Below are 24,931 nucleotides of genomic sequence, written 5' to 3'. Positions count from 1 at the left end.
GATTCCACTTCCCTCTTGCCCACCTCTGCCTTGGACCTCCTTTTCTTGGCAGCTTCTGTGCTTCCTAGGGAGCATCCTGCCATTCACCCTGCCCCCTGCCTCAAGGCTTCTCACTATTCCTGGCTTCTCTGCCTCCTCCTGTGTTTCACTTTTTGCTCTTTCTGGATGTAGAGGAGGGAAAAATGTCTTCCCTCCACCTTTCTACTTCTTTGGTTGGGCTACAGATTAAACTGACATAAGACAGAGTAGAAGGAGGAAAACCACATTTAAGGCCATCATATGCATGGGAGTCCCACAGAATATGAGACTCCAAGAAGGGCCAGGTCATGGAATCTTCTACAGCATCCTGAGCTACAGAAAAGAATAGGGGCTTGAGGCTTTGGGGGTAGTGGCGATGCGTTATGGGAGGATGAGGGGAAGGAATGTATGGTGGTGAATAAAGATTGTCTTGTTTTGCAGATAAAAGTCTTGCAGGTAACAAAAGTTACCTGGAGCAACTCTCTTCCTGATGCATAAATTTTCTTTATAGATATTATTATTATTATTATTTGCAAAAGAACAGCTTTTTGGAGCTACTTCTATGTTTGCAGTTTCTCAGGATAATCAGCTCAAACTATGCCAAATAATTATAATTGGAGTGTCATGTTCTGGTCTCCTATAGTCATGTTTTGGGGTGATTGGTGTGTCCTGAGCCCCAACATGGGCATTATTGGATCTCCTTATATTTCTGGAATTGATGACATTGTGGTAGAAGTGTAATACTGGAATCCTTACTGACCTTACCTCCTTGTCACCTTTTTTGCCACTGAGTGTCCTTTAACAGCAGAGAATCATTTTGACAGTGGAAGAAAGAATACTATTGATAGATGATCCTCCACGAGTTACCAAATTAGTATGGTTTGAGAAAGTTTGTGGGACAATTTAATTCTCATGTTTTTGATCGGGTAGGCAACTCTTGCCTCAACACTCAGGAAAACATGTTACTGCCTTTAAGGGTTACACTTTCTCCCATGTTTGTGTTTTTGGGGATAATTTGCTGCATTTTTCACTGACCCTTTGCTAGAAGTTCTGTCATTTCCAATGTGATCTAAGGCCCCTTTGGATTCCGGGACTGGGTTGAGAATTTTGTCTTGGATTCTTATCGCCAAAATTTCTGGATTTCCAATTCTGTGGTTTCTCCCTTCTTCCCCAAGGCTGCGTGTTTTTTTGGTACCTTTTCAACTGCTTTTGGCTGCCAGTTGTCCTCTGGTGTGAGAATAGAATATTGATTGCTTCCTGTTGCCTGTGGGACAGGAATGCTTCTTGAATTAGAGCTAATTCTGGAGTTTAAAGTATTAAATGTCAAATTTGAAAGAAAGCATGTCTAAGACCTCCTTGTTGTGGAAGGGAAGGTCATCCCAGGGCCTAGGGGAAGGGAAAGGAAGAAAGAAAAGAGAAGAAAGAAAAGAGAAAGGAGAAAATAGCTGATGACTTCTCCTTTTTCCAGATCATTCCCTCTACACTCATGGAACGCTCTTTCCATTTTCGTAAAATCCATTTTTAGGCTCAGAATTCTGCATCTCAAGCCATTTGCCAGGTGTACTGTGATGTCAGAATACTCACTGCTGGGGAAATTGCCCCGTTGTAACTAGCTTAAAAAATAACACAAATGATACCTTTACTTGGAGATGATCGTTCGTTTTTTCATTCCAACACTTAATGATGGCCCTTTTTATGCAGAGCTGCTGATAACCTGTGTGGGCTTTTGTACACATTGGAAAAGCTGTGCCTTGCCAGACCAATTAGAAAAAGACATCCCCGCTGGGTCAACCAATTAAAAAAAAGCACATCCTCAAGTGGGCCAATTAGAAAAGGCGTCCCCTCTGGGCAGCCCAGTTGGACAAAGGCTTCCTGTTTGAATGGATGCAGCTGCAAGGTGCATGGTTTAGCAAACAGACAGCATTTTGGGAGGAAAATATATCCTTTGCTCTAGGGCACAGAGTTGGCAAGCCAAGTGGGGTCTGGATTTTTACCCCCAAATGGCCCCCTCCATTGGGTGCTTTTGTCTGAGGCACCAAGTGCACTGTGAACAGGCTCAAGAATCAAATCTGCCCCATTGGAGCCTGCCTCCTGGAGTTGGAGCTAAGCTGTGAATCACAAACACAGAACTCATGCTATTACAGTGGAAAAGTCCATGTTTCTTCCAACAGTGACTGATTAAGTGTCCCAGGATTTTAGCGAATCTCAGGTAAAAATCTGCAGAATCAGTCCTGGTCTCTTTCTTTGGCAAAGTCTGCTTTGTTGCTTGTTCTGTAAGAGAAAGAGAAGCAAGATGAAGAATTTCGATGATAAATAAATTCAGTGTGTTTATGTCACTCAAGGCCCAGGAGACACAAGACATGCTCTGGCATATGTAACAATTAGGGTCTTGGGGAAATGCCCTTCATGAGACCTGTGAACTTCGTGTCTCCTGAGTCATCATTCAACCTGCCGCAGGGCCCCAGGGCTCTCAGACTTCCTGTGTGTTAAGAGCCGAAGCAGCTGTTAAACTCAAGTCCCAGAGACTCCGGTCTGCAAATTCGAAGAGAAAATTCCCCCCAAAGTGCTGATTGCTTATCAGCCCTGTTCCTTCCTTGGATGGGGAAATGGTGTGACAATTTAATAATGGGCCTGTGACAATTACATGCAAGTGGAGAGAATGAAAAACCAGCCTTGGAACAGAGATTTTTCTGTTTTCTTTTCTGGGAATGGTACGTGGTGGTTTTGGCTTTCTCTGTGTGTAATCTGAGAGGCCCATCCATCTCTGTGTGACAGAGGAAAATTTCAGCATTAGGAAAGTAACTTCTGATTTCTCACAAACAGCTGGGTGGGCCATGCCTCACTGGTGCTCAGGCTGAAGCAACCTTTTAAATAGAGTTGCCCAGTGTGGCTTCTGCATCCGAAAGGGCCAGTGAGCTGCTGTGTGTTTCGCGGTGGTTGCTGAGCTCTTGTCATTCTGAACACCCCTAGGGGAGGGTCAGTGTGAAGGAGGGCATTACCTGGAGCCTAACAAGTCTTATATCTGTCAGGGTGTTTGCTGTGGGCTGAATTGTGACCCTCAACCCCAAATTCATATGTTGAAGTCCTAACCCCCAGTATCTCAGAAGGTGACTGCATTTGGAGATAGGATCATAAAGGGGTGATTAAGGTGAAATGAGGTTATCTGGATGGGCCTTAATCCAATATACCTGGTGTCCCTAGAAGAAATTTGGACACAGACGTGCGCACATACAGAGAGAGACTGTGCGATGGCACAGTGAGAAGGTGGCCATCTACACGCCAAGGAGAAGGGCCTCAGGAAGAAACGACCCTGCTGACACTTTGATCTCAGACTCTCGGCATCCAGACCTGTGAGAAAATACAGTTCTGTTGTTGGAGCCGCCCAGTCTATAATCCTTTGTTACGGCAGCCCTGGCCAACTAACGCACTCTTCATACACCTCCATTTGCTGAGTGGCCCAGAAGCTGAGTTCAGTTTCAGGAATCACGCTGGGAAACTTCACCTGATTCACGAGACCACTGTCTAATGGGATCCTCCTCTTCAGTAACTTTTTCCTCTGGGTAGGAGCCTGGGGTTTCTCTCTCTCACTTCTTGCCTCACTAAACTCTGTTCTGTAATGAATCACATTCTGTCCAGATACCACGATACCTGGAAACAATGTCCTCCTTGAGTAAGGAAATCAATAATACTCATTGGATTCCTGACTCGTATGGTGTTGTGTGCTGTCTCATTCCATGTTGGGTCAAGAAAAACAAACAAACAAGAAAATGTTTTCCCTATAGTGCTGTCTTGGTTTCCCTGGCATATTTCTACAAAACACCATCAAAAGAAGAAGGTGTTCCAAGTTCCTATTAGAATTTCTTCATGGACACATATAGATGTATGAAAATTATTAGGATGGTCCGTAAAGCTCTTTATATTGTTTGTTGGATATTGACACATGACTTGTGTTACTTTGCATGATTTGTGTGAACCCAAAAGATTATTCTCTGTAGCTCTTAAAATGTTCACTCTTTAGGAACACTCTTAAAGTGATCAACTAAAAAATGCTGTTGCTAGTAGCATGATGTCATGTGCATTAGTTGTCTGGGGCTGCCGTAACAAAGTACTACAAACTGTGTGGTTAGGGCCGGGCGCAGTGGCTCACACCTATAATCCCAGCACTTTGGGAGGCCAAGGCAGGCAGATTGCTTGAGCTCAGGGGTTTGAGACAAGCCTGGGTAACATGGGGAGACCCTGTGTGTACAAAAATACGAAAATTACCCAGAAGTGGTGGCGAAGGGCTGTAGTCCCAGCTACTTTTGGGAGGCTGAAGTGGGAGGATCACTTGAGCCTAGGAGGTGAAGGCTGCGGTGAGCTGAGATCGCACCACTCACTGTAGCTGGGGTGACAGAGCAAGACCCTGTCTCAAAAAAAACCAAAACAAAAAAGCAATAGCAACAACAACAAAAAACTGTGTGGCTTAAACAATGAAAATTTATTGTCTCATTCTGGAGACCAGAAGTCTAAGATCAAGGTGAGCTGGTTCCCTCTGAGGGCTGCAAGGAAAGGTTCTTTCCAGACCTCTCTTCCAGCCTCTGATAGGCCCAGGCATTCCTGGCTTGAAGGGCATCCTCCCTGCATCTTCACATCATCTTGCCTCTGTGCGTGTCTGCCTCTTGTTCACATTTTCCATTTAATAAAGACACAGTCATGTTGGATTAGGGCCCACCGTAATGACCTCATCTTAACTGGGTCATCTGCGAAGACTCTATTTCCAAATAAGGTCACATTCACGGATGCTGGGAGTTAGGACTCCAGCACCTTTTGGGGGGACAGAATTGACCCGTAACACCATGTCATTGTTTTTCTTATCCCATCTCATTAGCCGCAAAAAGGTCTTTGGACCCTGGAAGCAAAGAGCAAGAGACAGGCAAAGGCCAAGAGGACAGTGAAGGAGGTGGGGTGGTCAGGGCTAAAAGATAGACTGCCCCGGGCATTGATGTTCCATGGGCTTTGGGTGGAGAGTGCTGCCTGGACCTTCAGGTAGCTTCATTGCCTCTGTTCCACCATGTTCTATCTTTCCGAGATGCTCACCTCCTCCCCTGCCCCGGGATGCTCATCATTGTTAAGTGCACTTGGGCTTATGGTTCACTGACAGTTCTCTTGGAGAGAGAAAGAGGGAGGCTACGTGGAGTAGGGATGCATTGCAGAGAAGCGACAGTTATGCTGACATTCTGTTAAGGAAGACCTTAGACTCTGGAAACAGACTTGAGGTGCAAGACCCCCAGCTGGTCTGGCTTCCAGGAGAAGGCCGAGAGGTGAGCCACACAGGGCAGTATTTCTCAGTCTTATTTTTTCATCCATATGCTCTGTAGTGAAACCCCACCTGGCAAAACCATTTTATGTTTTGTGGTTATTATTAGGACAAGCTTTATACTTTGTGGGTATTTATTTATTTATTTATTTATTTTTGAGATATAGTTTCAGTCTTGTTGCCTAGGCTGAAGTGCAATGGCATGATCTCAGTTCACTGCAAGCTCTGCCTCCCAGGTTCAAGTGATTCTCTTGCCTCAGCCTCCCCAGTAGCTGGAACTACAGGTATCTGCCACTATGCCTGGCTAATTTTTGTATTTTTAGTAGAGACAGGGTTTCACCTTGTTGGCCAGGCTGGTCTCGAACTCCTGGCGTCAAGTGATCTGCCCGCCTCAGCCTCCCAAAGTGCTGGGATTACAAGCGTGAGCCATCGTGTCTGGCTGTGGGTTTTTTATTAGGGCAAAAATAGGTGGACTGAGTGTATGCCTTTTGCAGCTCACTTTTTGTCTCGACTCTGGAGGCCTCTGTAGTCTTTTACCCCTGTGGAGAGGCCCTGCATTGAGCTTTGTTGTGGGGTGGGGTGGAACAGGGCAGGAGTGGGGTCCAAGCTTCTAGAAGTGTAAGGAGAGAGGATGATGAATGTCAGGCCAAGCTCTGCTTGGAACGAATTTGAGAAGTTTGAGAGAAAGGGCAGTGTCTATTGATGTTAGAAGAAAGACTGATATGAAAGCAAAGTTTTAATATCCACAAAGCATCCGATCGATATGCCTAAATCGTTTGTTAGGCTCCTCGTAAGGAATACTATCTGTGAGCTTATTCTCTTTCATGGTTTAACGTTACAAACACTTATAATGTACATTATTGTGGAGACTGAATGATGATAAGCTGCTCTTAAGTTCCCACCCTGTTCCACTGTTCTCGATAGATTTATGAGTACAAAAGGGGAAAAGCTCATTCTGCACTTGGTGCCATGAAGGAAATGATTTAAAAAGTCGAGGCGGGCAACGACTTCCTGCTGCACTAATTTTACTTAGATCTTCCCTTTTTACGTTCCGCGTTAGTTTCCTGCGCTGCCATAACCAAGTACCATAAACTGGGTGGTGTCAAACAATAGAAATTTATTGTCTCACAGTTCTGGAGGCCAGAAGTATGAAATCAAGGCGTTGGCAGAGCCTTGCTCTCCCTGTATGCTGTAGGGGACGAGAATCTTCTTTTCTTCCTAGCTCTGGTGGTTGCCTGCAGTCTTTGGCCTGCTTTGGCTTGGAGATGCATCACTCCAGTTTCTGCCTGCAAATTCGCGTGACCTTTGCTCTGTGTGTGTGTCTGTGTTTCCTCTTCTTGTAAAGACACCAGCTCTATGGGATTAGGGACCTATCCTACTCCACTATGATCTTATCTTGACTAATTACATCTGCAATGACCCTGTCTTCAAATAAGGTCACATTCTGAGGTCCTGGGGATTAGGCCTTGGACATATCCTTATGGGAGACACAGTTTAACCTATAATGTGTTCTAAACCAAACTGACCGCTCTGCCTCTTCTTCATTCCCTGCTGCTCCTGCTCAGCACCATCTTGGTTCCTCCATCTTCTCAGTTCCTTTTGGGTTATTCGACTCCTGTAAATTACACCTCTGGCTGCTGTTTTTTTTTTTTAAGACCAAGTTTCACTCTTGTTGCCCAGGCTGGAATGCAGTGGCGCGATCTCAGCTCACTACAACCTCTGCTTCCTGGGTTCAAGCAATTCTCCTGCCTCAGCCTCCCACGTAGCTGGGATTACAGGTGCCTATCACCAGGCATGGCTAATTTTTTTTAAATAGAGACGGAGTTTCACCATGTTGGCCAGGCTGGTCTTGAACTCTGGACCTCAAGTGATCCACCTTCCTCGGCCTCCCAAAGTGCTGGGATTATAGGCGTGAGCCACCACGACCGGCCTCTGGCTGCTTTTTGATTTTATCTCCTACTGAGTCCCTTTGACACAGTCTAGTTTAATCCTCGTTCATTCGCCCCATCCCCTGTTCCTCGCAGCGTAAGCCACCCTAATTGTCTAGAAGTGAACTCTAATGAGTCCACAGACCTGCTGAAAACATCTTGATGGGTCTTATTATAACAGAGCGAATTCCAAATTCTGTCCCGTGCATTCCGTGCTCTCTGTGATTAGCCCCCCATGCTGTGTTCTGAGTTTCTGTCCCAACACTGTCGGTGTCTGCTGGACAAGGTGAGCTGTCTTCCTAGGGTCTTCTGTGGGGCCTGCTGGCCGCCTTTTTCCCGGCTGGTACCTCTCCAGGCCCACCCTCCTAGCTCCTTTCAGCCCTACTGACATGCCACGTTAGTTCTTTGTGGAGCCTGCCCTCCTCCGCCCGACTGGAGGTAGTTTCTCCCCGCTCTTTGTTCTGTCTCCATGTCATCTCTCTGACTCCATGCAACATCTTAAGCACAAGCAAGCGTGTGTTAGCTGCTTTCCAGGTTGCAGGATTATGTAGGCTAGAACCAGGTCTTAATTACTGAAACACACACACACACACAAACTCTACTGTGCTTGTCATGATTTTTCACAAATAGTGGGTACTTTGACAGACTCGGTAGAATGCAGGTCTCCATGTGGAAGCTCTGGCTACAATTCTGAGGTTTTGTCGTGGATCAAAGGTCTCCTCTTTGAGTCTGGCTCTCAACAGCAGCACTCTGCTTGGGAACCCTGTGTGCGCAGCGATACCTGTCCAAGTTAATCAGTACTCTGGAAGTAAGCCTTCCTCCAGAGTCAGCCTGGGGTTGATCGTGGTTTATTGTTTAACTTGCTAATGGACAGGACGCGGAGTGGTTGGGAAGAATTTCCCAGGGTGGTTTCAGTATGGATCAGATGCCTGTAGCCCTTGAGTACTTCATTCATTTTCTGAGGCTGCCATGACAAAGTGTCCACAGACCTTAGAACGTTGGAAACTGATGATCTCACAGTAAGCCAGAAGGAGCGGGAAGTCCAAAATCAAGGTGCACCCTCTGAAGGCTTTGGGGAAGGGTCTCTTCCAAGCCCCTCTCCCAGCTCCTGGCACTTGCATGGCTACTGGCAGCACGACTCCAGCCTTCCCATGGCACTCTCTGTGTGTCTCTATGTCCAAAGTTCCCCTTTTTATAAGGACGCCAGTCATATTGGATTAGGGTCCACACGAATAATGTCATCTTTATTAATTACATCTGCAATGACCTAATTTCCAAACAAGGTCACCTTCTGAGCTGCTGGGGGTTAGGATTTCAACATGAAATTTGTTGGGGGACACATAACACGTAACAGGTTCTCAGCCTGGGTTCTTCTGTAGCGTCTGGGGTGTGTCTGCTGGGTGACTTGGTTGGTCACTGAAGTTTGCAGAGGGGAGAGAGAGACACTTAGAGGTGAGGAGAAGGGGGTGACCATCTCCACCTGTACTGTCCCCCTCTAGGCCCTGGGAAGACAACTCTCGGTTTGTCCACCTGGCTTTTAATGCATTGCCAGGAGTTCTCTGATATGGAGGCCTCAGGCTGGTGGCGGGAGTGATGAGCTCGGGCTGAGCAGGCAGCCTGTGTCACCTCTGCTTGGCAGGCTGCAGAGACTGGCAAGCTGCCTCGGAGGAAGCTTTGAAGTCTCAAAGTGAAAGACCCAGGGTCAGTCACATCTGTGTTTAGCTAATGTTGAAACTTGTAACTCACCTGTTCTGTTTCCCACCTATACTGTTCCTCCCTCTGCAAACTAAGCTGTGATGCTCAGGTGTGGTAAGGCTACCCCTGCATGCTAAGGCAGCATAGGTTGGCTTGTTAGGATGCCCATGGTGTAGAGATTTGGGAATTATGCTTTTAAAGTGACAGATTTAGAGAGTAAGATGTTTTTGTTTTTCTTTGGTCACATTGAACTACTACCTGATTTAGGTGTTCACAATGATCAAATAACCCACTGGGTTATTTGAGGCCCAGCTGAGGCCTCAACCAGGTCATACCACCCATCTAGATGGCAAGGGTCTACTTAGCTGTCCGTTGAGAGTCACATCCATGCCTGACCATGTCCCAGCTGGACAGCCTGTGGGCAAGTTTCTTTCTTTCTTTTTTTTTTTTGAGGTGGAGTTTCGCTCTTGTTGCCCAGGCTGGAGTGCAGTGGCGTGATCTCGGCTCACCGCAACCTCCACCTCCCGGATTCAAGCGATTCTCCTGCCTCAGCCTCCCGAGTAGCTGGGATACCAGGCATGCACCACCACGCCTGGCTAATTTTGTGTGTTTAGTAGAGATGGGGTTTCTCCATGTTGGTCAGGCTGGTCTCAAACTGCCATCCACAGGTGATCCACCTGCCTCAGCCTCCGAAAGTGCTGGGATTACAGGCGTGAGCCACCGTCCCCGGCCGTGGGCAGGTTTCTTAATCTATGTGAACCAAAAGTTTCCCTCTGTAAAAAGGGGAAGTAATGGCATCTTCTTCCTCGTAGGGCTTGTGTGGGTTACGTGAAACATGTACAGTGTTTTACAGGGTCTTGCTTGTCATGTGCTGATTCAGTGAAACTAGTCCCAGTTGGAGGTTTACGTGGCTTGATGACTGTGGTCCACACCTGTGCCTTTTGTTTTCACACCGTGTAACTGACAGAAATGGCGATTGTCCAAATAGCTCATCAATTGCATGCTTATTGACAGCTAAACTAGTTAATTTAGACCATTAAATGGATCTCCCAGCCACTTGGAATATTTACTAAGCTTAAGTTCATCAGACAGTTGCCTACATTTATTTATTGATTCTCTAGACCAAGGAGATCCACCCTGTGTGCTGCTTAATTATAAGCTCTCACACTATTAATCTTTTCTTTATGTAATGATAATATGTGTTTAATATAATGAGATTAACACTACTGATCCACTTTTAAAAATATCATGATCAAAGTGTCTAATTTTACATTTTTTTTTCTTAGTGCGGGGGAGAGGTGGAATTTGCAACCCGTAAATCTTGATTCCCATGAAAGCCACATTAAACTCTTTCTAACATGATTTTGACATAACAAAGCTCCACTAATGTTGATGAAAGCAATGGATAACTGATGCTTGACCCAAATTCAGAGTATGGGGCCCAGTGGGGTAGGAAATCATAAACTCAGAATAGTAACTCCAATCACAGCTACCCCTCCATCACAAATCAAAAAAGACAGCTCAGAATTTAAAATGTATTTTCATAATGATTACGTTCTTGTAAGTGGAAAACATCCCTTTGAAGTTGATGATATTCTGCTCTCTAGAAATAATTCTTTTATTGAACTTGACTATATAAATATTCATGTTGCTGCATGTGTATATTTCATATTGTTTCATTAGTTACTTTTTAGTCATTGGAATAGTAAAAAATGTTCGCTAGGTACTAAAAATACTGTGGAGTTGAAAATAATTTTCATTCTTGGCCACACATTAATTTACTCTTGCCAAAAAAAAAAATTACCTTTACAGCCAGGCGGTTGACTAAATGATGAATAAGAAGTCTATATTTTAAAAGAATTTTGAAAGTTAGTGTCCTGGAGAGAATAGAAATGTTTGTGTTGCAGTCTTGGAATTGTCTGTGTGACTCTAGGCAAGTCCCCAAGCCTCTATTAAATAAAATTTACCCCTCCGTTAATGGAAACAAAAGTAAAACCCCCAACTGTTCCTTCAGTGATCACAGTTTCCAAAGGACTTTGCTATTTCTGCATGTTCACAAGGTGGGATCCAGAAGGTTTTGGAAAAAGTAAGAGGAATATTTTAAGTTAGTTTTTCTAAAACATCCTTAGGTTGTATCTAATGGGATCAACAGTATTGGTTGAAAGTCATTGGTTTCCTCTTTCTGTCTTTTGATAGCTGATTTAGATGATGTTACTCTTAAGTCGTGATGCTGTTTAAGAAAACTAAACAAAATCAACTAAAATAACCCACTTGGGGGTAGCTGTGAATTTCTCATCCAATAGTTACAGTTACTGCAAGAGTTTAAGTACCTCTTTATGGAGGTATTTTGAGTTCTCCTTTTCCTGTAAGCTAAGCAATTAGTCTCGGTTCTCCATCTAGTATACAAATCATGGCTATTCACCACAAAAGATTGGCCTTTTATGTTCAAATATTGAAATCCCGGCAGATTCTGACATGGATTTTGCTTCAGGAAATCTTTTTGGGTCTACTCTTTGGGCCCCTTCTGTCTCTGTTTACATTTTGCTAAACTTTAAATGGTTGAACAAATGGTAAAGAGTAGAAACTACATTTATCTGATGTTTCCTAAACTTTTTGCCTCACTGAAAGCAGCTGACAAAATGAAAATCCAAGGTGACTAATGCAAATAAAAAGATGGTGCCCTTTCTGCCCGTGGACACCGCCGAAGAAGCATCGTTAAAGTCTCTCTTCTCCCTGCCGTCATGTCTAAGTCAGAGTCTCCTAAAGAGCCCGAACAGCTGAGGAAGCTCTTCATTGGAGGGTTGAGCTTTGAAACAACCGATGAGAGCCTGAGGAGCCATTTTGAGCAATGGGGAACGCTCACGGACTGTGTGGTAATGAGAGATCCAAACACCAAGCGTTCCAGGGGCTTTGGGTTTGTCACATACGCCACTGTGGAGGAGGTGGATGCAGCCATGAATGCAAGGCCACACAAGGTGGACGGAAGAGTTGTGGAACCAAAGAGAGCTGTCTCAAGAGAAGATTCTCAAAGACCAGGTGCCCACTTAACTGTGAAAAAGATATTTGTTGGTGGCATTAAAGAAGACACTGAAGAACATCACCTAAGAGATTATTTTGAACAGTATGGGAAAATTGAAGTAATTGAAATCATGACTGACCGAGGCAGTGGCAAGAAAAGGGGCTTTGCCTTTGTAACCTTTGATGACCATGACTCCGTGGATAAGATTGTCATTCAGAAATACCATACTGTGAATGGCCACAACTGTGAAGTTAGGAAAGCCCTGTCAAAGCAAGAGATGGCTAGTGCTTCATCCAGCCAAAGAGGTCGAAGTGGTTCTGGAAACTTTGGTGGTGGTCGTGGAGGTGGTTTCGGTGGGAATGACAACTTCGGTCGTGGAGGAAACTTCAGTGGTCGTGGTGGCTTTGGTGGCAGCCGTGGTGGTGGTGGATATGGTGGCAGTGGGGATGGCTATAATGGATTTGGTAATGATGGAAGCAATTTTGGAGGTGGTGGAAGCTACAGTGATTTTGGCAATTACAACAATCAGTCTTCAAATTTTGGACCCATGAAGGGAGGAAATTTTGGAGGCAGAAGCTCTGGCCCCTATGGCGGTGGAGGCCAATACTTTGCAAAACCACGAAACCAAGGTGGCTATGGCGGTTCCAGCAGCAGCAGTAGCTATGGCAGTGGCAGAAGATTTTAATTAGGAAACAAAGCTTAGCAGGAGAGGAGAGCCAGAGAAGTGACAGGGAAGCTACAGGTTACAACAGATTTGTGAACTCAGCCAAGCACAGTGGTGGCAGGGCCTAGCTGCTACAAAGAAGACATGTTTTAGACAAATACTCATGTGTATGGGCAAAAAACTCGAGGACTGTATTTATGACTAATTGTATAACAGGTTATTTTAGTTTCTGTTCTGTGGAAAGTGTAAAGCATTCCAACAAAGGGTTTTAATGTAGATTTTTTTTTTTTGCACCCATGCTGTTGATTGCTAAATGTAATAGTCTGATCGTGACGCTGAATAAATGTCTTTTTTTAAAAAAAAAAAAAAAAAAAAAAGATGGTGCCCTCTTTTTGCAAAGATAAGAAGTAGAGATGTCTCCAGAGATGCCAACGATAGGCTTATTTGCAGAAAAGTTAATAGCTTAAAATAGCATTTAGAAAGCCATAAATTGGGAAAACATGTGATAGAAAAGGAACTCAAAGCATCAAGTTTGCTTGGAGATGTCTTGGGATTGTTGGTGTTTCCTCAAGTCGTGTTGCTTCCTCTCTGGAGTTTCCCTGGGTCTTTGCTGTTTTAAATCTGTTTTTTTCCTTAGTACTAGAATTCATGATAAATTTTACTGGTGTTATGGGCTAAATTGTGTCCCACCCCCAAATTCACGTGTTGAAGCCTTAACTCCTAGTACCATATAATGTGATTGGATTTGGAGATAGTCTTTAAAGAGGTAGTTGAGTGGGATGTGGTGGCTAACGCCTGTAATCTCAGCACTTCGGGAGGCCAAGGTGGGCGGATCACCTGAGGTCAGGAGTTTGAGACCAGCCCGGTCAACATGGTGAAACTCTGTCTCTACTAAAAATAGCCGGTGAGGTGGTGCGCGCTTGTAATCCTAGCTGCTCAGGAGGCTGAGACTGGAGAATTGCTTGAACCTGGGAGGCAGAGGTTGCAGTGAGCTGAGATTGTACCACTGCACTCCAGCCTGGGCAACAGAGTGAGACTGTGTCTCAAAAAAAAAAAAAAGAAAAAAGAAAGAAGAAAAAAGAAAGAAGAAGTAGTTGAGTTAAAGTGAGGTCCTGTGGGTGGGCCTTGATCCAATCTGATTGGTGTCTTTATAAGAAGAGGAAATTTGGACACAGACACGTAGGGCAGACTGTATGAAGACACAATGAGAAGATAAATGGGGTGATAGGAAATAGATTATTAGTTAATTTCACCTGTTTCTTTTTACTTTTTAAAGCCATCTATAAGCCTAGGAGAGAGGCCCCAGAAGTAACCAATCCTGCTTACACCTTGATCTCAGACTTGTATCTTTTCAAAACTGTGAGACAGTAAGCCACACAGTCTGTGATACTTTGTTGTGACAGCCCTAGCAAATGAACACAGTGGGAGATAGTAATTAAAATGATTGAAAGAGCAAAACGTATTGAAAAAGAAAAAGGAGTCCAAGCCCGCATCTTACGATCTCCATGTCGCTCTTCCCACCCTGTGCACACGTGTGAGCACGCCCGCGCCCACCTCCCACTGAGCTCTCTGTTATCTGCTTATGGATTCCTGGCCCTTCCTGAGAGCCATTATCTGCTGTCAGTGGAAGCAGAGCATTCATTATTCCCAGCCAGTGCAGGGAGGCCAGGAGGATTTATGGAGTCATTGCAGGAACACAAATTCTGCTTTGTACAGACTGACACCATAAACACACATGAATAAATCAGGGCAGAGCGGAAGAAAGACCTACTTTTCCCTTTCTCATGAACACAGGCATGGGGGCTGGCCCCGATGTTTAGTGTGTGATTTAGGTGGGGAGGAAGGAAGCCTTGTGTCCTTGTGGCACAGAGAAGCCATCTGCAGAGGTTTACTGAGGACCTCCTGTAAATGGGTCACCAGCGGGCCCGAGACTGGGAGGAGCTGTGATAAGGATTCCTGTGTTCAGTTTAGTGTACAACTGTTATTTTGATTTATTTATTTTTTTTCCTGGAGCTGCTGTGTCTCTCCCTCCCCTGGGTTTTTGCACCCCTGCCCCTGCCATGCACTGACTTGCTTTGATATTTCCCCTTAGCATCATCTGCATCTATTAGCTATATCTTAATTCCACGGTGTTGTCCTTATTGTTGGCTCAGTTTTAGCTACAATTAATGGATGGTCACTATGTGCAAGCACTTTGCATGATTTACCTTGGCCACCATTATTATCCCTGGCTTACTGATGAATAATCGGAGGCTTACTGAGGTTAAGTTTCTTGCCTAGGATTTCTCAGTACTGGGACTCTGACCTTAGCTGGGTTCCCAAAGGCATGATTTAATTCTCATTACAAATGTGGGTGACTGGTAATCTTGTATGCACTTTGCAGATGAGAAAACAGAGCATTTCTTCCTTCCTTCCTTCATTCTCCAGATTTTGTGGTTGCTGTTGTTGTTTGTTTAATGGTTTTTGAGAGAGAATCTTGCTCTGTCACCCAGGCTGGAAGGCGGTGGAATGATCTCAGCTCATTGCAACCTCTGCCTCCCGGGCTCAGGCTCCTGCCTCAGCCTCCCAAGCAGCTGGGACCACAGATGGGTGCCATCATATGCGGCTAATGTTTGTATTTTTTGTAGAGATTGGGCTTCACCATGTTGCCCAGGCTGGTCTCGAACTCCTGGGCTCAAGCGATCTGCCTACCTCAGCCTCCTAAAGTGCTGGGATTACAGGCCCAGACTTTGTGTTTTGAGTGCTGGGTTTCAGGCAGGCAGTCAGCTGGTCCCTGGGCTCAGAGGGTGAGTGGTTTGCCCAAAGCCAGGCAGCCAGAACTTCCCTGTCCCATACAGTTGCCTCTCACCACATGTAGCTGTTGAGCACTTGAAATGTGCCTGGTCTGGCCGGGCATGGTGGCTCACGCCTGTAATCCCAGCACTTTGGGAGGCCAATGTGGGTGGATCACCTGAGGTCAGGAGTTCGAGACCTGCCTGGCCAACATGGTGAAACTCTGGCCGTACGAAAAATAGAAAAATTAGCCAGGCGTGGTGGCAGGCGCCTGTAATCCCAGCTGAGGCTGAGGCAGGAGAATTTCTTGAACCCGGGAGGTGGAGGTTGTAGCGAGCTGAGATCTCGCCATTGCACTGCAGCGTGGGCAACAAGAATGAAACTCCATCTCAAAAAAAAAGAAAAAAGAAAAGAAATATGCCTTGTCCTAACTGAGATGTGCTCCAATTGTAAAACACACACCAGATCTCAAAATGTCATAGTGTGGAAAAAAAAGAATGCAAAATATCTCCTTAAGAATTTCAAAATATTGGTCACATGCTGAGATGATAATATTTTAGATAAATAGGGTTATAGGAAATAGAGTGTTGGTTGATTTCACCTGTGTCCTTTTACTTACTGTGGCTACTAGGAAATGTAAAATGACTTATGTGGCTTACAGATCTTGGTTGCACGGCACTGGTCATGTGGCTGAGGCGAGGATGTCTCCTGTGGATTCTCTTGTGCCATTCTGAGGTTGCTCAGAGGTACCGGTTGTTCCTTCTGAACCAAGAGTGACAGTGTCCAGGTGGGGATTGATGGGTTGGACATGTGAGAAGCAGGGAGGCAGCCCGGGGCACCTGGAAGATATAAAAAGTAGAGAGGAGTCACAACCATGTGAATATTTCACACCTCTGACCTGCGCACTTAAAAATGCTGAGGACAGGCCAGGCGTGCTGGCTCACACCTGTTAATCCCAGCACTCTGGGAGGCCGAGGCAGGCGGATTACTTGAGGTCAGGAGTTTGAGACCAGCCTGGCCAACACAGTGAAACACTGTCTCTACTAAAAATACAAAAATTAGCCAGGCGTGGTGGCGGGCACCTGTAGTCCCGGCTACTAGGGAGGCCGAGGTGGGAGGATCACTTGAACCCGGGAGAGGGAGGTTGCAGTGAGCTGAGATCACGCCATTGCACTCCAGCCTGGGTGACAGAGCGAGTCACCATCTCAAAAGAAAAAAAAAATGATGAGGACTGTAACTTTTATTTAGGTGTTTTTACCACAATAATAAAAAAAAAATGTTTTTTAAATGAACAAAAACTTAAGGAGTCTGTGTCTCGCTTTGACTATTGTGTAAAAGCATTTAAAGAATTTTATTTGACCATAGGCAATTGGGCTAAACAAAAACTGATAGAATGTAAGCTAGTCAAAATAAACTTTGTTCCAAGAAAAAAAAAAGTGGAGAGGGAGGTGTGGGTGGGAGTCGGGGTGTGCTGCAGATCACGAAGGACTTTCAATTTCTCGTCGAGGAATCTGGACTTTATTTAGACGATGACCGTAACTCTCCTTAGAAAGAAGACTCTGGGGCCTCGTGCCAGAAGGGGCTGAAAGCCGGGAGGGTGGAGGAGTGCTGGGGGCCTGTCAGGAGGCTGGCCAGAGCAGGGGGGTGGCCAGGAAGGAACCTTCTGGAGGAGACTTGGCAATCCGTTGTAGGGAGGGACAAGGGGGAAGGGGATGAACCGGTCAGGCAACAGGTGGGGAGAAGGCAGGCCTCAGCGAGGAGGAACGATTGTGGATGTGTGACTTCAGAGAGGCAGGGAGGGAGAGGGGAGTGCAGGCTGCCCACCACGGTCGGGGTGTCCAGCTGGGATTCTCAGCAAGTCACCCGTCATGGCTGGCGAGGGGTGGTCATGCATAACTAGCCCATTGTTTTTTGGATGCTGTGGATCTGTTGCTTTTAGATTATGTAATTTGAGGCTTCCTCTCTGTTGTTGCAGAATTACACTCTGGATGATTAAAAATGGGGCAGAGTTGAAAGAGACTGGGAACAGACAGGGCTACTGGGGAATGGGAGTTTCTGAGGATTTAAGACCATCCGGTGTTCAGGATTTTTTTTTGCCAATATATTTATCAGTTGTGTTTCAGGGCTCAAACAAACATTTTGGGGAATACCAAGATGAATCACACACGATCTCAAAAAACTTGTAAACTGGGCCCTTTTGACTCTTTTCCAAACCAAAGAGAAATGATGCTAGCATTACCTGTTTTAACAATACTCATTTCCCCTTAAGATTCCTGAGTTTTGGTGCACTGCAAGTGGGCAGCACTCTGGAGGGACTGAGGGTTAATTTTATCCTTATGGATAATAAATGCATCTTGGACAAAGCAAGAACACATATTTTAACTAAGTTACAGGCTTCTGATAAGAATTCCAGCAATTGCACAAGCCCCACAGTTGTCTGTACAGCCTAGCCATTCTACCTTGCTATCTCAAAATTCTCCGTTTTGCATTCCTCTCTTGCAAGAACCAGTTTCTAGTTTCTCACCAGCAGGATATGTTTCCAGGGTGATTTGCTTACTGAACTGGAGCCCGGGCCCAGAGGATCCCCAGGAAAGAGGCTTCAGAACGCCCCTGGGTGGGCGTGGGAGGGTTTCCCAGACCTGCGTTGGATGCTGACATTGTTTTTTCCTTAGAGTCTTGCTTTTTGCCTTGGCCCAGCACCTGGTTCTGTTAGCATCGCCAAGATCAGTCCTAATGAGCTCTGTTGTTTAAACTGGGGAGGGAAACTTTTTTCCCTCATTTACAAAAAGGCGAATTTTAGCTCAGCAGCAGGAGGGTGGCCAGCGGGCAGCCAGGGGTCAGAGGCAGTTGAGCGCTGCTACATAAATAGCAGCAATTAATGGGCCCCTGTAAAAGACAGGGATGTGTGTGTTTGCTGTCTAGCATTGTTTCTCTGCGAATCGGAGCTACACTGAAATTAATTATAAAGCCAGCAAAGGATATTTTCTGCTTTCTGTTAAATAAGTATCATCCACACAGGAGCATGTTCCACTTGGATGCATTTACACACATCGTTTCTTTGGAAGACGGTGTGAAACCAATTTATTTTCAAAACTCCCCACTGGGTCATGCTAATCACCACAGTTTTCAGCCCTTTTATGCGGAATTCAGGCTTGGGCTGGAGCAGGGAGCCCTCAGGCCTTCGTCATTTCCTTCATTGCTTTGGGGGCTTTCCCTTTGCCTACCCTGCCCAAATCATTTCTTCCAGCGCTGTCAACCAGGTTTGAATTTTTATGATGAGATTTACAAAGCGAGCCATTCTGTTATTACTAATAACCATCATAAAGGTTTCATACAGGTTCTGCTTTGGTTTGCTGGGGCCAGTATAGTAAATAGCACAGACCTGGGGGGCCTTCAACAACAGACATTGATTTTCTCTGAGTTCTGCAGGCTGGAAGCCTGAGATCAGGGGATCAGTAGGTTTGGTTTCTCCTGAGGCCTTCTCTCCTTGGCTGACTGAAGGGGCTGCCTTCCCACTGTGTCTTCACACAGACATCCTCTGTGCTCTCATCCCTGGTGTCTCTGTCTGTATCAAGACACCTGTCCTGTTGGATCAGGGCATGACCCTCATGTCCTCATTTAACCTTATTTCCCTTTATAAAGGCCCTGTTTCCAAATACAGCCATCTTTCTGTATCTGCAGGGATTGGTTTCAGGATCTCCTTCTTTTTTTTGAGACTCTGTCACTCAGGTTGGAGTATAGTGGCGTGATCTCTGCTCACTGCAACGTCTGCCTTTCGGGTTCAAGTGATTCTCGTGCCTCAGCCTCCCAAGTAGCTGGGATTACAGGCATGCACCACCACACCTAATTTTTGTATTTTTAGTAGAAACAGAGTTTTGCCATGTTGACCAGGCTGGTCTCGAACTCCCAACTTCAGGTGATCCGCCCACCTCGGCCTCCCAAAGTGCTGGGCAGGATCTCCTTCTGATACCAAAATCCAAGGACGCTCGAGTTCCTGATAACAAATAGTGTCATATTTGCATATATCCTATACCTATCCTCCTGTATATTTTAAATCATCCCCACCTTACTTAGAATACCTAATGCAATGCCTACACATCACTTCACTCACGTGGATTCCACTCAGCACTTGGCATGTGGCAAATTCAAGTTTTGCCTATTGGAACTTTGTGAATTATTTTTTCCCCGACATTTCTGATCTGAGGTTGGAACCCATGGAGGGTCAACTATACAGTCACACTGGGGCTAGAGCTGGAATTTTGGGCGAAGGACATGACTTAGCCCATAACAGGTTCTGAAATAGACACCTGGATGCATTCATTCAAGAAATACTCATTGAGCGCCGCCTGTGTGCGGGGCCTATTCTGGATGTGGTAAGCATGTCAGTGAGGGACCCTCCCTTCCTTCTGGGGCTTCCAGGCGTCGGGCAGATTCCATGCTTGGGCAGATTCCATGCTCACTCGGTTCTGTGGGACTTCAGAGGTGCTAAGTGCTATGGGACAAACAGCCCCGGTGCACATGGGTTGTGAGCTCCAGGTGATGTGGTTTATAAATGGGTGAGTCAGGGAAGCTTCTCTGAGAGCTGACATTTTGGCAGGATCTTAGAGGTCAAGGGAGTGCTATGTGGCCAAGGCCCCCCGGGAAGGAACACCCCTGTTTCTGCTGCTGTGGAACAGCGAGGAGGTGGTCAAGCCGAGGGCTGCCTGATGGGAGTGGCACAGGCGTCCTCAGGGCGTGGTTTCTTTCCTTTGGGAGCCACGGGGAGCCTGGGTGCGTTTTCATGGTCCTCGCTTTTGGGGAGCCTTCCTGTCCCTCTAAATTAGCTGCTTTGGAGAAGGCGACAGCTCAGACAAGTTTGGGAGAGGGATGGAGTGCCCACCAAGGGGACAGCCCAGAATTAGACATTGGCATGTCAGGAATTTTACGGGGGCACATGGGGGCTGGTGGTGAAGAATGAGGGTCCTTCTGTCATGGATCGCCTGCTGTAATGCTGCACCTGTGAGGTCTCCCTGGCACCCCTTCTCCCCATGACCTGTCCTCTTAGGCACACTTTTAGGAAGCGAGAAACCATTTTCTGCGGCAGGAAAGGCTGGACTGCAAGCAGGGACGACAGCCCACTGCCTTGGGCTCAGCACGGATCTTCAATTTCTGTCTCTGTTGGGACTTTCCACAGCCGCTCGGTGTCCTCATGCCTACTTTTTAGCATTGGCACTCGGCGTCAGTTGTACAGCTGCTCTCCACCCCAAAGTGGAATCTGGAAGACACACCTGGGATCGGGACTGGCCATGGCCATGCATCCGTCCTTCCCCCCCGGCCCTCCTGCCCCATCTTCTTTCCAGGTCCATGCTGGCCCTGTTGTTGTCCAGGGCACGCTGATGGAGCTCCCTCCGGGTTCCTGATGCGGTGCTGGACGCTGGACACACCAGGTGCAGTCACTTTTGAAATGGCCGAGGGTTTGGTGCCCGGAAGGGGGTTCTGGAAGTGTTCTAGGAAAAGAATGGGTCTGGCCTTGAAAAAGGTGAGAAGGAGCCAAAAGGGCTGATCCCAGCAGGCGTCTGGAGGTGGGAGAATTTCGTGTGGTGACTAAGGAAACCCTATTGTCGCCTAGTGAGTTATGGGGAAAAATAGGGTTAGGAGATTGTGAGTGCCTCGGTCGGGGGAGGAGAGGGGTAGAGTTGTAATTAGGCTGGTTGGGGAAGTCTCTCTGAGAAGGGGACGTTTCTCTTTTTTTTGTTCGAGATAGCCCCTCCCTCTGTCTCCCAGGCTGGAGTGCAGTGGTGTGATCACGGCTCACTGCAGCATCAACCTCCCAGGGTCAAGCCGTTTTCCCACGTCAGCCTCTTAGGGAGCTGGGAACACGGGCCTGCACCACCATGCCTGGCTAAGTTTTTGTATTTGTTTGGGAGAGACGGGGTTTCACCGTGTGGCCCAGGTTGGTTTGGAACTCCTGGGCTCAAGCCATCTGCCTGGGGGACATTTCTCACGCAGAGGTCTGTGGACTCTGCATCATGATCGCACGCTAGCTGAAACGGTGTCCACAGAGAGCACCCACATTTGATTTAAATGAATTTAATGTTTGAAGGGAAGGCATTGGTCTACCTACATTGTAACTGGGAAATCTGAGGGCTTCAGTGGTGGGACTTCTCAAGGCAGTAGTAGAGATGACCAAGAACTTATACTGACCTGCTGTAGTGCCCTGGTGGGATTTTCCACACATGCATTCATTTATTCATCGATTCCCTCTTTCCCTTGCTCCCGTGAGCCCAGCCCTGTGCTAGGTGCTGGGAGGTCAGACAGCATTCCTGCTTTCGTGGAAAGTACGGTGGAGGGTATCGTAGCAGCGAAGCGTGTGTGTGCTGAGAGTGACAGCTGGGGAGGCCCAGAGTGACCCCAGCCAGTCTGGACGGGGAAGCAAACCGTAACCTGAGGCCAGTGGCGGGTGGGAACTGGGGTTGACCTGGCCAAAAGTGTGTGGGAGGGAATTCCAGGCCGGGCTGGGTGGGGGTGGGAGACAGGAGGCAGAGAGATTAGCAGGGAGGCCCAACTCTGCCAGAGGGATGACGGCTGCAGCAGGGAGGGAGATTGTCCAAGGTGGAGGTGACAGACTCTTGGTGATGAATGAGGTGTGGGAATAGGGGTGGGATGGCTGGAGGAGGATGTTGCAGTAGGACCACCTGTGGATGGTGGTGCTGTAGGCTGAGCTGGGAGCCCCAGAGAGGAGTTGGGGCAGGGGGAGGTGACAGGCTGGGAGGCCCACAGAGTATCCAGGTGCGGATGGCCAGAGGCATGTCAGAGCTCAGGAAGAGGTGTGAGCAGGACAAGCATTCGCACTCATGGGCAGATGGACAGTCACGAGCGTGCTGGAAGTGGAGGGGTGGACGCATGCCTCTCCAGCAGAGGAAGACCTGGGACAGAACCTCAGGGAGGCTCCAGGGGGAGAAGCAGGAGGTGTGGGACCTGGGAGGGCAAGGGGACTATGAGAGGTCAGCAGGGAGGGTGGCCTCTGGGTACCGGGGACCCTGGTGAGACAGTCAGAGGGAGTGGTGGGAGTGGCAATCCAGGGCAGGGGCTGTCTGGCTTCCATGTCTACCCACTCCTCTGAACCAAACACGCAGAGCCTACTGACCACCACTTATTGAAGACTCTGATGGATGCTCTTAGAGCCAGGGTTTGCAGCTTCAGAGCCTGTGTGCCCAGCTGCTGTTGCTGTGATGTCTCCAGACTGGGGAAGGCAGGAGGAGGGTAGAAGAGGAACTATAAGACCTGGCCCTAGGCTGGGTGCCGTGGCTCAGGCGTGTAATCCCAGCACTTTGGGAGGCTGAGGCAGGCGGATCATCTGTGATCGGGAGTTCAAGACCAGCCTGACCAACATGGAGAAACCTCATCTCTACTAAAAATACAAAATTAGCCAGGTGTGGTGGCTCATGCCTGTAATCCCAGCCACTCGGGAGGCTGAGGCAGGAGAATCGCTTGAACCCAGGAGGCGGAGGTTGCAGTGAGCTGAGATCTTGCCATTGCACTCCAGCCTGGGCAACAAGAGTGAAACTCTGTCTCAAAACAAAACACAACACAACACAACACAACAAAACAAAACAAAACAAAACGACCTGGCCCTAGTCCTCAGTAAATGAACGCTAGCCCTTTGTTCTTACATTTTTACTCTTCCGCAGGGAATCCTGTAGAACTGTAGGATGCTCAGATGGTCTATTAGCCTGCTCAGGCTGCCATAACAAAATACCATGGACTAGGTGGCTTAAAACAACAGAAATTCATGTTTCACAGTCCTGGAGTCTGGAAGTCCGAGTTTAAGGTGCCAGTGGGGTTGGTTTCTCCCAAGGCTCTCGCCTTGGCTTCTAGATGACTGCCTTCTCTCTATGTCCTCACATGGCCTTTCTGTGCAGGCTCAGAGATAGAGTTCTGGTGTCTCTTCCCCTTCTAATAAGGACATCAGCCCACTCTAATGACCTCATTTAATGTTAATAACCTCTTTAAAGTCTCTCTCTCTTCAGTCATGTTGGGGGTTAGTGCTTCAACATACACAATTCAGTCTATTGCAGATGGCAATCTTGAACCATTACAAAGAATCTGAATTATCCTCCCCGCCTCCACAAATGTACCTAAAGATCCATGACTCTTTTGTAGTACAGGTTAATTATCCCTTCTCTGCTTAGGACCAGATGTGTTTTAGATTAGGGTTTTTTTTGTTTGTTTGTTTGTTTGTTTTTTATGTTTGCTTTGTACCCAGTGGAGCACCCTTAATTCCAAATACTCCAGTGGGCATTTTCTATCGGTGTCATGTTGATGCTTAACAAGTTTCAGATTCTGGAACATGTTGGATTTTGGGTCTTCAGGTTAGAGATTAGGGATGTTCAACCTGCACACACTTATACCTAGAACATTGGCAGGTATATTTTAGGTGCTTAATAAATGTTTATTGAAGAAGGAAAGATTCATTTGAGTTTAGCATACAGTATTCATTAAGAAACCAAAGTGTTCTGGGAAGAAAGCTTTTTGGGGGATAATTTCCATGTGAAAAGAAAACTCAGTTGATCAGGGCTTCCCATTCCCTGTGCATTTTGATTATTTAAAACATGGTGTAAAAGTGCTTTGATTAAGGAAAGGCTATGAACTTTCTAAAACACAGCACATTGTATAATGTGTAAAACACGTGTGTATATTTCTGCGATATTAAAGAGGAGTCTCTTTGATCAGTATTTTTTTTCTTCCTCTCAGTCGTACAGAAGATCCATTTTACATCTGACTTCTCATTTTGGAGATTGGATACATCAATACTTGATGTGTTTCAGAGTAATGAATTTTAAAGGCAGTGAAGGGTGATACAGGAGGAAGGGACGAATTTAAAATCCTGTTAACTCTGATCCTATGTAGACAGTCTCAGCTAAGTCAATATTTAAAGAAGATGAGAGACTCGCCTGATAGGAAGTCACTGCGTTGGGGTTTAAAAGCAACTCTATTCCAGAGAGTTCAAAACACTGAGATACAGTTCAGCCTTCTTTTTTAATATGCTGAAACCACCGGTCAAGGAAATGCACATTTTTTTTTCCTTAGCTGAACTGAGCTTGAATGCTTTTTTACCCTCTCTACGGGTTGATTCATTGAAAGTAAATTGGTAGTGATAATAACAGTGTCAATTTAAGGAGCACTTCGTATGTGCCACACACTGTACTAAGTGCTTTCTTTATGTCCATTATCTTAGAGACCTATTGGTTGATGGAAGTGTGTGTCATTACTGGGTACATTACTGGGCCTGGGTCATTTTGTGCATCCCTTATTCTAAGTAAAATTCTACATTGGTTTTTTTTTTCTCCTAATACCTAACAAAGGCCGTCAAGCATGAATTCCTTGACGGTTAGCAAATGACCCCTCTTCTGATGGGTTGGGATCCACACACATGGCCTCTTCCTCCTGTCCTGTGTTGAGGAGAGCAGTGCTTCCCCTTTTGTGCAAGGCCAACTCTTCCTCCTCTTCTTCTCCTTCTTTAAGGTTTCCTCTCTCTTTCTTTTCATTTCTCTCTTTTT

The 24,931-nt window shown here is 46.4% G+C and overlaps 2 protein-coding genes across 3 annotated transcripts in view; both read left to right on the top strand.

Moving 5' to 3' along the window:
* The window catches only part of HUNK (hormonally up-regulated Neu-associated kinase), a 132,973-nt gene that overhangs the window by 26,988 nt on the left and 81,054 nt on the right, over nucleotides 1-24,931 (top strand). The window lies entirely within an intron of this gene.
* LOC105520960 (heterogeneous nuclear ribonucleoprotein A1-like) lies at nucleotides 11,611-12,997 on the top strand. 2 transcript variants are annotated; one of them, XM_011954971.1, is made up of 2 exons: nucleotides 11,620-12,285; nucleotides 12,445-12,997. In XM_011954971.1, exons 1-2 carry the CDS (start codon nucleotides 11,679-11,681, stop codon nucleotides 12,639-12,641), a joined length of 804 nt encoding a protein of 267 aa, XP_011810361.1. In that variant the 5' UTR covers nucleotides 11,620-11,678; the 3' UTR covers nucleotides 12,642-12,997. The 2 variants fall into 2 exon arrangements, with proteins under 2 accessions (XP_011810360.1, XP_011810361.1); XM_011954970.1 differs by having other exon boundaries at nucleotides 11,611-12,997.

This window comes from Colobus angolensis, unplaced genomic scaffold, assembly GCF_000951035.1.
Source record: "Colobus angolensis palliatus isolate OR3802 unplaced genomic scaffold, Cang.pa_1.0 Scaffold390, whole genome shotgun sequence".
Classification (NCBI taxonomy): Eukaryota; Metazoa; Chordata; class Mammalia; order Primates; family Cercopithecidae; genus Colobus; species Colobus angolensis.
Note: the sequence above shows the minus strand (reverse complement) of the source record. Positions and strands in the feature narration are given on the sequence as shown.

Coding starts and splice junctions, on each gene's coding strand:
- LOC105520960 (XM_011954970.1), top strand. CDS start 11,679: ATGTCTAAGTCAGAGTCTCCTAAAGAGCCCGAACAGCTGAGGAAGCTC.